The following is a 12237-nucleotide window of genomic DNA, read 5'->3' on the forward strand; positions in this document are numbered from 1 at the left end:
GCAGCTGCTAGCGAGCATATACGCTTACTAATAATCATCTTGTGGCCATATAATGTATGTGAAGGCGAATTCTCTGCACCTGCGGCTGAGCCCATGGTGGGCCACCCATGGCTGTGCTTGGGCTGGGCAGCACCATCTCTATCATATAGAGCGCTGACATAGTGTGTACTGAGCTGAGAGACCCCCTCCCCATTCCGCGCCCGGTGGTTTCTGTCTGAGCGCGGACCGGCCAAAGCCGCACAGCACAAGCCGGCATTAGTGCGGTCGTTGTTCCCGCGAGGGGCGACGGTTACTATTTGAAAGCCGCGCGAGGCAGCAGATAGCGGCCATTTCGCCTGTGGCCGTTGGGGCCGTTAGCCATACATCCAGTGCATGTGTCAGGTGAGCAGCGGGCGGCGGCCAGGAGCACTGACCGACATAAGGTAAATGCGCACATTACACGTTTTCTGTATGGGGACACGACAGTATACTCCTGCTTTACCCCACAGCTGACGCCGAGCTGTTTTATTATTTTACACTGGTTTCGGTGACTAAAAAAAACCTAGTTGGGGAACGGAGTACGGACCTCTGACGTCACCAGGGGGAAGAGCAAGGGCTGAACACGGTACCTGAAATGTACCCTCACGGGCTTTGGGGGTCATTCAGACCTGATCGCACGCTAGCATTTTTTGCAGCCCTGCGATTGGGTCTGAACTGCACATGAGTATGCTCTGCAATGTGTAGGCGCATCGGGTGACGGGGATTGCCGGACAGCGACAGATCTAACGAAGAAAGCGATCGCAGTGGCGATCGCAAGAAGATTGACAAGAAGAGGCCATTCGTGGGTGTCAACTGACCGTTTTTAAGGAGTGTCCGGGCGAACACAGGTGTGTCCAGCCGTCTCAAGGGAGGGTTCCTGACGTCAGCTCCAAGCCGGATCGTCGCAGCGGCTGAGTAATTCCTGAGCTGTGCAGAGACTGTGCAGCTCTCTGCACAAGCCATCGCACCCCTGCACAGCATTTACCTCCTCCTCCTGTAGGCGGCACCTACCTGATCGCAGCACTGCAAAAAGCCGCCTGCGTGCGATCAGGTCTGAATCACCCCCTTTCTTCGCTTGCCACGCTTCGGGCTCGGGGAACTAAAGGGAGTAGTTGTTGGCGTGGATAGTGAAAGTACTATTCCGCCGGCTTAGCTCCTCCCCACTTGGTTCTATCATCTACCTATCACTAAAGGTGGCCATCCACTACTCAGACTTGTCTGAACTGCAGATAGCATCAGATTTCTCTTGAACTCTCCCGGGAGCGTCCCGGGAATTGGATCAGACCCTGGCTTTAATTTTAATTACATTCACTTCAGATATATCTGATGCGATATATCATGTGCCAGATCGCATCAGATATATCTGATGCACACATGCTACATGCGATTGATCTGATGCTGCTGCTGCCGCTGATCCCCCTCTTGGTGGGTGGGAGTAGCTAGGGAGATGCCAGTCAAGTGACGCTTCAGATGAATCTGATCAGATACATCTGAAGTAAAAAAAAACAATCCGATGTGCACCTGTTTTCTTCAGATTCAGATAAATAGTTGGGGCAGCCTCAGAGATCTGTAGTTCAGATATATCTGACACGGGAGTGCGCATCGGATCGGAAGAGCCATCCGATGTGACACTTTTCTTCAGATATGACGGTCAGATGTGTCGAAATCTGAAGAAAACTGCCCAAATCGGACTAGTGGATGGGGGCCTTTACTGTTCAATATCGAGAAAATATAAGCCCCTCGCCGATCTACCAGTGACCCCAAGTCACCCAAAAGTATCCACTGTAATGTTAGCGCCACCTATTTCCAGGTTAACAATTCTGGACCATAGTAAAGGGCCCCATACACTAGAGCGATAATGCCCGATTTCAGGCATTCGGCCCGATATATCGGATGAAATCTGGCATTTTGGAGGTGTATCCGATCCGATGCGTGTTCCCGTGAGCTTCGGATCGGATCCTCCAGATTGAATGTGCTGCACATTCAATCAGGTCCGACCTAGGGGCATGGCTGGGATCACCCAGGATTGCCCAAGATACATTGTTTGCAAAAGGACAGCATACAATGTATCTTGGGCGATCCTGCCCCTCGGAAGGCTGCCGGGGTGATCGCCTGCGACATGTGGTCGCATGAGTGTATGGGGCCCTTAATACTGCCATCATTAGGTCAGCTGGGAGGTGGAGACCGCCTGTGTTCCCCAGTCCTGCAGCTCAGCATGTGGTGGACTGAGTGCTTCCCCTGTCCACACGGTAGCGTCTAGTTACCCTCTCGTGGAGAGGACCTTTCCCATAAGCCCATGGAGTAGTAACCTGTGGCGAGCGGAGCTGAGTGAGACACTGAGCCCGAAATGTGGCGAGTGAAGTGAGCCCGCGAGTGTACAATGGTGCAGAGATAAAACTAAATAACCTCAAACGAACGGAGAATAGATAAAACATTTAGTTACTGTAAGGGCGGACGTTAGCTACTGCCTTCTCGTGCTGTCACTTCCTGGTCCTGATCATGAAGGGAACATAGACACAACCCTGTCCACACTCCCATCACTTTCAGCTGGATCCTGCCCATCACTGCCCTTATAGGTGGTATCAGCACTGTACCTCTACTCCTCCATGTATGAAGGAGGAGATGTGTGCTTAGTAACGGGGGATATGCGTCCCTATCATTATCGTTGCTGCTATCAACAAGATAGCATGCCGATGTGCAGGGCAATGTATAAACTGACCGTTTCCGACACCTGCAGATGTAGTTGCCCATACACCACAGCCAGGGACAGCAGACATGTGAGATCTCGTGAAAGTAACAAGATCTTGCGCATGCACACTGGAGCCGGTGCATCAGCAGTAGGCTGGTGCGCTCTAGTGCGGACCACCGGAGGGGGGAGTTTTACTACGCCGCAACGGCAGACAAGCGTTATCGTGCGGGTATAATACATTCCCCCCCCCCCAAAAGTACCAGCCAACCAACTACTAACTGTCATTTCTCTGACGTCCTAGTGGATGCTGGGAACTCCGAAAGGACCATGGGGAATAGCGGCTCCGCAGGAGACTGGGCACAACTAAAGAAAGCTTTTAGGTCACCTGGTGTGCACTGGCTCCTCCCACTATGACCCTCCTCCAAGCCTCAGTTAGATTTTGTGCCCGGCCGAGGTTGGATGCACACTAGGGGCTCTCCTGAGCTTCTAAAAAGAAAGTATATAATTAGGTTTTTTATTTTACAGTGAGACCTGCTGGCAACAGGCTCACTGCAGCGAGGGACTAAGGGGAGAAGAAGCGAACCTACCTGCTTGCAGCTAGCTTGGGCTTCTTAGGCTACTGGACACCATTAGCTCCAGAGGGATCGACCGCATGGAACTGGCCTTGGTGTTCGGTCCCGGAGCCGCGCCGCCGTCCCCCTTACAGAGCCAGAAGCAAGAAGAGGTCCGGAAAATCGGCGGCAGAAGACATCAGTCTTCACCAAGGTAGCGCACAGCACTGCAGCTGTGCGCCATTGCTCCTCATACACACTTCACACTCCGGTCACTGAGGGTGCAGGGCGCTAGGGAAGGGCGCCCTGAGCAGCAATAAAAACACCTTGGCTGGCAAAAATACCACAATATATAGCCCCAGAGGCTATATATGTGATAATTACCCCTGCCAGAATCCATAAAAAAGCGGGAGAAAAGTCCGCGAAAAAGGGGCGGAGCTATCTCCTTCAGCACACTGGCGCCATTTCTCCTTCACAGATCCGCTGGAAGGAAGCTCCCTGGCTCTCCCCTGCAGTCTACACTACAGAAAAGGGTAAAAAAGAGAGGGGGGGGCACTAAATTTAGGCGCAGTATATATAACAGCAGCTATAGGGGACATAACTCAGTTAGTCCCTGCATTATATAGCGCTCTGGTGTGTGCTGGCATACTCTCACTCTGTCTCCCCAAAGGGCTTTTGTGGGTCCTGTCCTCTGTTAGAGCATTCCCTGTGTGTGTGCGGTGTGTCGGTACGGCTGTGTCGACATGTTTGATGAGGATAATGATGTGGAGGCGGAGCAGATGCCTATAGAAGGGATGTCACCCCCTGCGGGGCAGACACCTGAGTGGATGGACTTATGGAAGGAATTGCGTGCACGTGTCGACTCCTTACACAAAAAATTTGACGACATGCCAAATGCGGGACAGCCGGCTTCTCAGCTCGTGCCTGTCCAGGCGTCTCAAAGGCCATCAGGGGCTCTAAAACGCCCGCTACCTCAGATGGCAGACGCGGATGTCGACACGGATACTGACACCAGTGTCGACGACGATGAGTCTAGTCTAATGTCCACTAAGGCCATTCATTCGTTGCATGATTGAAGCATGGTGTTACAAATTTCTGATATAAACCCAGGTACCACTAAAAAGGGTATTATGTTTGGGGAGAAAAAAATAAGAATTTACTTACCGATAATTCTATTTCTCATAGTCCGTAGTGGATGCTGGGGACTCCGAAAGGACCATGGGGAATAGCGGCTCCGCAGGAGACTGGGCACAAAGTAAAAGCTTTAGGACTAGCTGGTGTGCACTGGCTCCTCCCCCTATGACCCTCCTCCAAGCCTCAGTTAGGATACTGTGCCCGGACGAGCGTACACAATAAGGAAGGATTTTGAATCCCGGGTAAGACTCATACCAGCCACACCAATCACACCGTACAACTTGTGATCTGAACCCAGTTAACAGCATGATAACAGAAGGAGCCTCTGAAAAGATGGCTCACAACAACAATAACCCGATTTTTGTAACAATAACTATGTACAAGTAATGCAGACAATACGCACTTGGGATGGGCGCCCAGCATCCACTACGGACTATGAGAAATAGAATTATCGGTAAGTAAATTCTTATTTTCTCTAACGTCCTAGTGGATGCTGGGGACTCCGAAAGGACCATGGGGATTATACCAAAGCTCCCAAACGGGCGGGAGAGTGCGGATGACTCTGCAGCACCGAATGAGAGAACTCCAGGTCCTCCTCAGCCAGGGTATCAAATTTGTAGAATTTAGCAAACGTGTTTGCCCCTGACCAAGTAGCTGCTCGGCAAAGTTGTAAAGCCGAGACCCCTCGGGCAGCCGCCCAAGATGAGCCCACTTTCCGTGTGGAATGGGCTTTTACAGATTTTGGCTGTGGCAGGCCTGCCACAGAATGTGCAAGCTGAATTGTACTACAAATCCAACGAGCAATCGTCTGCTTAGAAGCAGGAGCACCCAGCTTGCTGGGTGCATACAGGATAAACAGCGAATCAGATTTTCTGACTCCAGCCGTCCTGGAAACATATATTTTCAGGGCCCTGACTACGTCCAGCAACTTGGAATCCTCCAAGTCCCTAGTAGCCGCAGGCACCACAATAGGCTGGTTTAAGTGAAATGCTGAAACCACCTTAGGAAGAAATTGAGGACGAGTCCTCAATTCTGCCCTGTCCGTATGAAAAATTAGGTAAGGGCTTTTATAGGATAAAGCCGCCAATTCTGAGACACGCCTGGCTGAAGCCAGGGCTAACAGCATTACCACTTTCCATGTGAGATATTTTAAGTCCACAGTGGTGAGTGGTTCAAACCAATGTGATTTTAGGAATCCCAAAACTACATTGAGATCCCAAGGTGCCACTGGAGGCACAAAAGGAGGCTGTATATTCAGTACTCCCTTGACAAACGTCTGAACTTCAGGAACAGAAGCCAGTTCTTTTTGGAAGAATATTGACAGGGCCGAAATTTGAACCTTAATGGACCCTAATTTGAGGCCCATAGACAGTCCTGTTTGCAGGAAATGCAGGAAACGACCCAGTTGAAATTCCTCTGTAGGGGCCTTCCTGGCCTCGCACCACGCAACATATTTACGCCAAATACGGTGATAATGTTGTATGGTTACATCCTTCCTGGCTTTGATCAGGGTAGGGATGACTTAATCCGGAATGCCTTTTTCCTTCAGGATCCGGCTTTTAACCGCCATGCCGTCAAACGCAGCCGCGGTAAGTCTTGGAACAGACATGGTCCCTGCTGGAGCAGGTCCTTTCTTAGAGGTAGAGGCCACGGGTCTTCCGTGAGCATCTCTTGAATTTCCGGGTACCAAGTCCTTCTTGGCCAATCCGGAGCCACGAGTATAGTCTTTACTCCTCTCCTTCTTATGATTCTCAGTACTTTTGGTATGAGAGGAAGAGGAGGGAACACATACACTGACTGGTACACCCACGGTGTTACCAGAGCGTCCACAGCTATTGCCTGAGGGTCCCTTGACCTGGCGCAATATCTGTCCAGTTTTTTGTTGAGGCGGGACGCCATCATGTCCACCTTTGGTTTTTCCCAACGGTTCACAATCATGTGGAAGACTTCTGGGTGAAGTCCCCACTCCCCCGGGTGAAGATCGTGTCTGCTGAGGAAGTCTGCTTCCCAGTTGTCCACTCCCGGAATGAACACTGCTGACAGTGCTATCACATGATTCTCCGCCCAGCGAAGAATCCTTGCCACTTCCATCATTGCCCTCCTGCTTCTTGTGCCGCCCTGTCTGTTTACGTGGGCGACTGCCGTGATGTTGTCCGACTGGATCAACACCGGCTGACCCTGAAGCAGAGGTCTTGCCTGACTTAGGGCATTGTAAATGGCCCTTAGTTCCAGGATATTTATGTGAAGTGACGTTTCCATGCTTGACCACAAGCCCTGGAAATTTCTTCCCTGTGTGACTGCTCCCCAGCCTCTCAGGCTGGCATCCGTGGTCACCAGGACCCAATCCTGAATGCCGAATCTGCGGCCCTCTAGGAGATGAGCACTCTGTAACCACCACAGGAGAGACACCCTTGTCCTTGGAGGCAGGGTTATCCGCTGATGCATTTGAAGATGCGTTCCGGACCATTTGTCCAGCAGATCCCACTGAAAAGTTCTTGCGTGGAATCTGCCGAATGGAATCGCTTCGTAAGAAGCCACCATCTTTCCCAGGACCCTTGTGCATTGATGTACTGACACTTGGCCTGGTCTTAGGAGGTTCCTGACTAGGTCGGATAACTCCTTGGCTTTCTCCTCCGGGAGAAACACCTTTTTCTGTACTGTGTCCAGAATCATCCCTAGGAACAGCAGACGTGTCGTCGGAATCAGCTGTGATTTTGGAATATTTAGAATCCATCCGTGCTGTCGTAGTACTACTTGAGATAGTGCTACTCCGACCTCTAACTGTTCTCTGGACCTTGCCCTTATCAGGAGATCGTCCAAGTAAGGGATAATTAAGACGCCTTTTCTTCGAAGAAGAATCATCATTTCGGCTATTACCTTGGTAAAGACCCGGGGTGCCGTGGACAATCCAAACGGCAGCGTCTGAAACTGATAGTGACAGTTCTGTACCACAAACCTGAGGTACCCTTGGTGAGAAGGGCAAATTGGGACATGGAGGTAAGCATCCTTGATGTCCAGAGACACCATATAGTCCCCTTCTTCCAGGTTCGCTATCACTGCTCTGAGTGACTCCATCTTGAACTTGAACCTTTTTATGTAAGTGTTCAAGGATTTCAGATTTAAAATGGGTCTCACCGAGCCGTCCGGCTTCGGTACCACAAACAGCGTGGAATAATACCCCTTTCCCTGTTGTAGGAGGGGTACCTTGATTATCACCTGCTGGGAATACAGCTTGTGAATGGCTTCCAATACCGCCTCCCTGTCGGGGGGAGACGTTGGTAAAGCAGACTTCAGGAACCGGCGAGGGGGAGACGTCTCGAATTCCAATTTGTACCCCTGAGATACTACCTGCAGGATCCAGGGGTCCACTTGCGAGTGTGCCCACTGCGCGCTGAAATTCTTGAGACGGGCCCCCACCGTGCCTGAGTCCGCTTGTAAGGCCCCAGCGTCATGCTGAGGACTTGGCAGAAGCGGGGGAGGGCTTCTGTTCGTGGGAAGAGGCTGTTTGCTGCAGTCTTTTTCCCCTTCCTCTGCCCCGGGGCAGATATGAGTGGCCTTTTGCCCGCTTGCCCTTATGGGGACGAAAGGACTGAGCCTGAAAAGACGGTATCTTTTTCTGCTGCGAGGTGACTTGGGGTAAAAAGGTGGATTTTCCAGCCGTTGCCGTGGCCACCAGGTCCGATAGACCGACCCCAAATAACTCCTCCCCTTTATACGGCAATACTTCCATATGCCGTTTGGAATCCGCATCCCCTGACCACTGTCGCGTCCATATCCTCTTCTGGCAGAAATGGACATCGCACTTACTCTTGATGCCAGAGTGCAAATATCCCTCTGTGCATCTCGCATATATAGAAATGCATCCTTTAAATGCTCTATAGTCAATAATATATTGTCCCTGTCCAGGGTATCAATATTTTCAGTCAGGGAATCCGACCAAGCCACCCCAGCACTGCACATCCAGGCTGAGGCGATTGCTGGTCGCAGTATAATACCAGTATGTGTGTATATACTTTTAAGGATATTTTCCAGCTTCCTATCAGCTGGTTCCTTGAGGGCGGCCGTATCAGGGGACGGTAACGCCACTTGTTTTGATAAGCGTGTGAGCGCCTTATCTACGCTAAGGGGTGTTTCCCAACGCGCCCTAACCTCTGGTGGGAAAGGGTATAATGCCAATAATTTTTTAGAAATTAGCAGTTTTTTATCGGGGGAAACCCACGCTTCATCACACACCTCATTTAATTCATCTGATTCAGGAAAAACTACGGGTAGTTTTTTCACACCCCACATAATACCCTTTTTTGTGGTACTTGTAGTATCAGAAATGTTCAAAACCTCCTTCATTGCCGTGATCATGTAACGTGTGGCCCTACTGGAAAATACGTTTGTTTCCTCACCGTCGACACTGGAGTCAGTGTCCGTGTCAGTGTCTGTATCGACCTGAGGTAACGGGCGTTTTATAGCCCCTGACGGTGTTTGAGACGCCTGTACAGGTATTAACTGATTTGCCGGCTGTCTCATGTCGTCAACAGTCTTTTGTAAAGTGCCGACACTATCACGTAATTCTTTCCATAAGACCATCCAGTCAGGTGTCGACTCCCTAGGGAGTGACATCACTAACACAGGCAATTGCTCCGCCTCCACACCATTTTCCTCCTCATACATGTCGACACAGCGTACCGACACACAGCACACACACAGGGAATGCTCTGATAGAGGACAGGACCCCACTAGCCCTTTGGGGAGACAGAGGGAGAGTTTGCCAGCACACACCAGAGCGCTATATATATATATATATATAGGGATAACCTTATATAAGTGTTTTTCCCTAATATAGCTGCTGTATATATTAATATGCCAATTTAGTGCCCCCCCTCTCTTGTTTTACCCTGTTTCTGTTGTGCAGGACTGCAGGGGAGAGTCAGGGAGCCTTCCTCCAACGGAGCTGTGAGGAAAAAATGGCGCTTGTGTGCTGAGGAGATAGGCTCCGCCCCTTTTTCGGCGGCCTTTCTCCCGCTTTTTTGTGGAAAACTGGCAGGGGTTAAATACATCCATATAGCCCAGGAGCTATATGTGATGTATTTTTAGCCATTTAAGGTATTTTCATTGCGTCCCAGGGCGCCCCCCCCCCAGCGCCCTGCACCCTCAGTGACCGGAGTGTGAAGTGTGCTGAGAGCAATGGCGCACAGCTGCGGTGCTGTGCGCTACCTTATTGAAGACAGGACGTCTTCTGCCGCCGATTTTCCGGACCTCTTCACTCTTCTGGCTCTGTAAGGGGGCCGGCGGCGCGGCTTCGGGACCCATCCATGGCTGGGCCTGTGATCGTCCCTCTGGAGCTAATGTCCAGTAGCCTAAGAAGCCCAATCCACTCTGCACGCAGGTGAGTTCGCTTCTTCTCCCCTTAGTCCCTCGATGCAGTGAGCCTGTTGCCAGCAGGTCTCACTGAAAATAAAAAAACCTATTTAAACTTTTACTCTAAGCAGCTCAGGAGAGCCACCTAGATTGCACCCTTCTCGTTCGGGCACAAAATCTTAGTTGAGGCTTGGAGGAGGGTCATAGGGGGAGGAGCCAGTGCACACCAGCTAGTCCTAAAGCTTTTACTTTGTGCCCAGTCTCCTGCGGAGCTGCTATTCCCCATGGTCCTTTCGGAGTCCCCAGCATCCACTAGGACGTTAGAGAAACTACCCGTAGTTTTTCCCCCATCAGAAGAATGAAATGAAGTGTGTGAAGAAGCGTGGGCTTTCCCTGATAAATGATTGGTAATCTCTAAGAAGTTACTAATGGCGTTCCCTTTCCCGCCAGAGGATAGGTCACGTTGGGAGACACCCCCTAGGGTGGATAAAGCGCTCACACGTTTGTCTAAAAAGGTGGCACTACCGTCTCCGGATACGGCCGCCCTCAAGGAACCTGCTGATAGAAAGCAGGAGGCGATCCTGAAGTCTGTATATACACACTCAGGCATTATACTTAGACCAGCTATTGCGTCAGCATGGATGTGCAGTGCTGCCGCTGCGTGGTCAGATTCCCTGTCAGAAAATATTGACACCCTAGACAGGGACACTATTCTGCTAATCATAGAGCATATAAAAGACTCAGTCTTATACATGAGAGATGCACAGAGGGAGATCTGCCGGCTGGCATCTAAAATAAGTGCATTGTCCATTTCTGCTAGGAGAGGCTTATCGACTCGCCAGTGGACAGGGGATGCAGATTCAAAAAGGCACATGGAAGTTTTGCCTTATAAGGGTGAGGAGTTATTTGGGGATGGTCTCTCGGACCTAGTTTCCACAGCAACTGCTGGGAAGTCAGCATTTTTACCCCATGTTCCCTCACAGCCTAAAAAGGCGCCGTTTTATTAGGTACAGTCCTTTCGGACTCAGAAAAACAGGCGTGGAAAAGGCGGGTCCTTTCTGTCCAGAGGCAGAGGTAGGGGAAAAAGGCTGCAACAAATAGCAGGTTCCCAGGAGCAAAAGTCCTCCCCCGCTTCTTCCAAGTCCGCCGCATGACGGTGGAGCTCCACAGGCGGAGCCAGGTACGGTGGGGGGCCGCCTCAAAAATTTCAGCGATCAGTGGGCTCGCTCACAGGTGGATCCCTGGATCCTGCAAATAGTATCTCAAGGGTACAAACTGGAATTCGAGGCGTCTCCACCCCACCGGTTCCTAAAATCTGCCTTGCCGATTACTCCTTCAGACAGGGAGGCTGTGCTAGCGGCAATTCACAAGCTGTATTCCCAGCAGGTGATAATCAAGGTGCCCCTACTTCATCAAGGACGGGGTTACTATTCCACACTGTTTGTGGTACCGAAACCGGACGGTTCGGTGAGACCCATTTTAAATTTGAAATCCTTGAACACATACATAAAAAAATTCAAGTTCAAGATGGAATTGCTCAGGGCGGTTATTGCAAGCCTGGAGGAGGGGGATTACATGGTATCCCTGGACATCAAGGATGCTTACCTGCATGTCCCCATTTACTATCCTCACCAGGAGTACCTCAGATTTGTGGTACAGGATTGCCATTACCAATTCCAGACGCTGCCGTTTGGACTCTCCACGGCACCGAGGGTGTTTACCAAGGTAATGGCGGAAATGATGATACTCCTTCGAAGAAAGGGAGTTTTAATTATCCCGTACTTGGACGATCTCCTAATAAAGGCGAGGTCCAAGGAGCAGTTGTTGGTGGGAGTAGCACTATCTCAGGAGGTGCTACACCAGCACGGTTGGATTCTGAATATTCCAAAATCACAGCTGGTTCCGACGACACGTCTACTGTTCCTGGGTATGATTCTGGATACAGTCCAGAAAAAAGTGTTTCTCCCGGAGGAGAAAGCCAAGGAGCTGTCATCTCTAGTCAGAGACCTCCTGAAACCAAAACAGGTATCGGTGCATCACTGCACGCGGGTCCTGGGAAAGATGGTGGCTTCTTACGAAGCAATTCCTTTCGGCAGGTTCCATGCCAGAATCTTTCAGTGGGACCTGTTGGACCAATGGTCCGGATCGCATCTTCAGATGCATCGCCTAATAACCCTGTCTCCAAGAACCAGGGTGTCTCTGCTGTGGTGGCTGCAGAGTGCTCATCTTCTAGAGGGCCGCAGATTCGGCATACAGGACTGGGTCCTGGTGACCACGGATGCCAGCCTTCGAGGCTGGGGGGCAGTCACACAGGGAAGAAACTTCTAAGGACTATGGTCGAGTCAGGAGACTTCCCTACACATAAATATTCTGGAACTAAGGGCCATTTACAATGCCCTAAGTTAGGCAAAATCCCTGCTTCTACACCAGCCGGTACTGATCCAGTCAGACAACATCACGGCAGTCGCCCATGTAAATCGACAGGGCGGCACA

General features: G+C 50.8%; 2 protein-coding genes across 11 annotated transcripts in view; one reads left to right on the top strand and one right to left on the bottom strand.

The window, feature by feature from the left end:
* The window catches only part of LOC134936760 (cytochrome c oxidase subunit 5B, mitochondrial), a 30377-nt gene extending 29381 nt beyond the window's left edge, over nt 1–996 (bottom strand). The window contains exon 1 of one of the 2 annotated variants that reach the window (XM_063931996.1): nt 837–996. In XM_063931996.1, the coding sequence (XP_063788066.1) occupies nt 837–981 (145 nt within the window). In that variant the 5' untranslated portion in view covers nt 982–996. Of the gene's footprint in view, nt 1–28; nt 247–836 lie in introns of those variants that run through there. The other variant, XM_063931998.1, reaches the window with a different exon arrangement.
* FAM178B (family with sequence similarity 178 member B) overlaps nt 87–12237 on the top strand; it is a 1338131-nt gene continuing 1325980 nt past the window's right edge. For 4 of the 9 annotated variants that reach the window (XM_063931993.1, XM_063931991.1, XM_063931994.1 and 1 more), the window contains exon 1: nt 88–422. The gene's annotated coding sequence lies outside the window, so the exon portion shown is untranslated. Of the gene's footprint in view, nt 423–12237 lie in introns of all 9 variants that reach the window. The other 5 variants (XM_063931990.1, XM_063931988.1, XM_063931992.1 and 2 more) reach the window with 4 other exon arrangements.

This window comes from Pseudophryne corroboree, chromosome 6 (genome assembly GCF_028390025.1).
Source record: "Pseudophryne corroboree isolate aPseCor3 chromosome 6, aPseCor3.hap2, whole genome shotgun sequence".
Classification (NCBI taxonomy): domain Eukaryota; kingdom Metazoa; phylum Chordata; class Amphibia; order Anura; family Myobatrachidae; genus Pseudophryne; species Pseudophryne corroboree.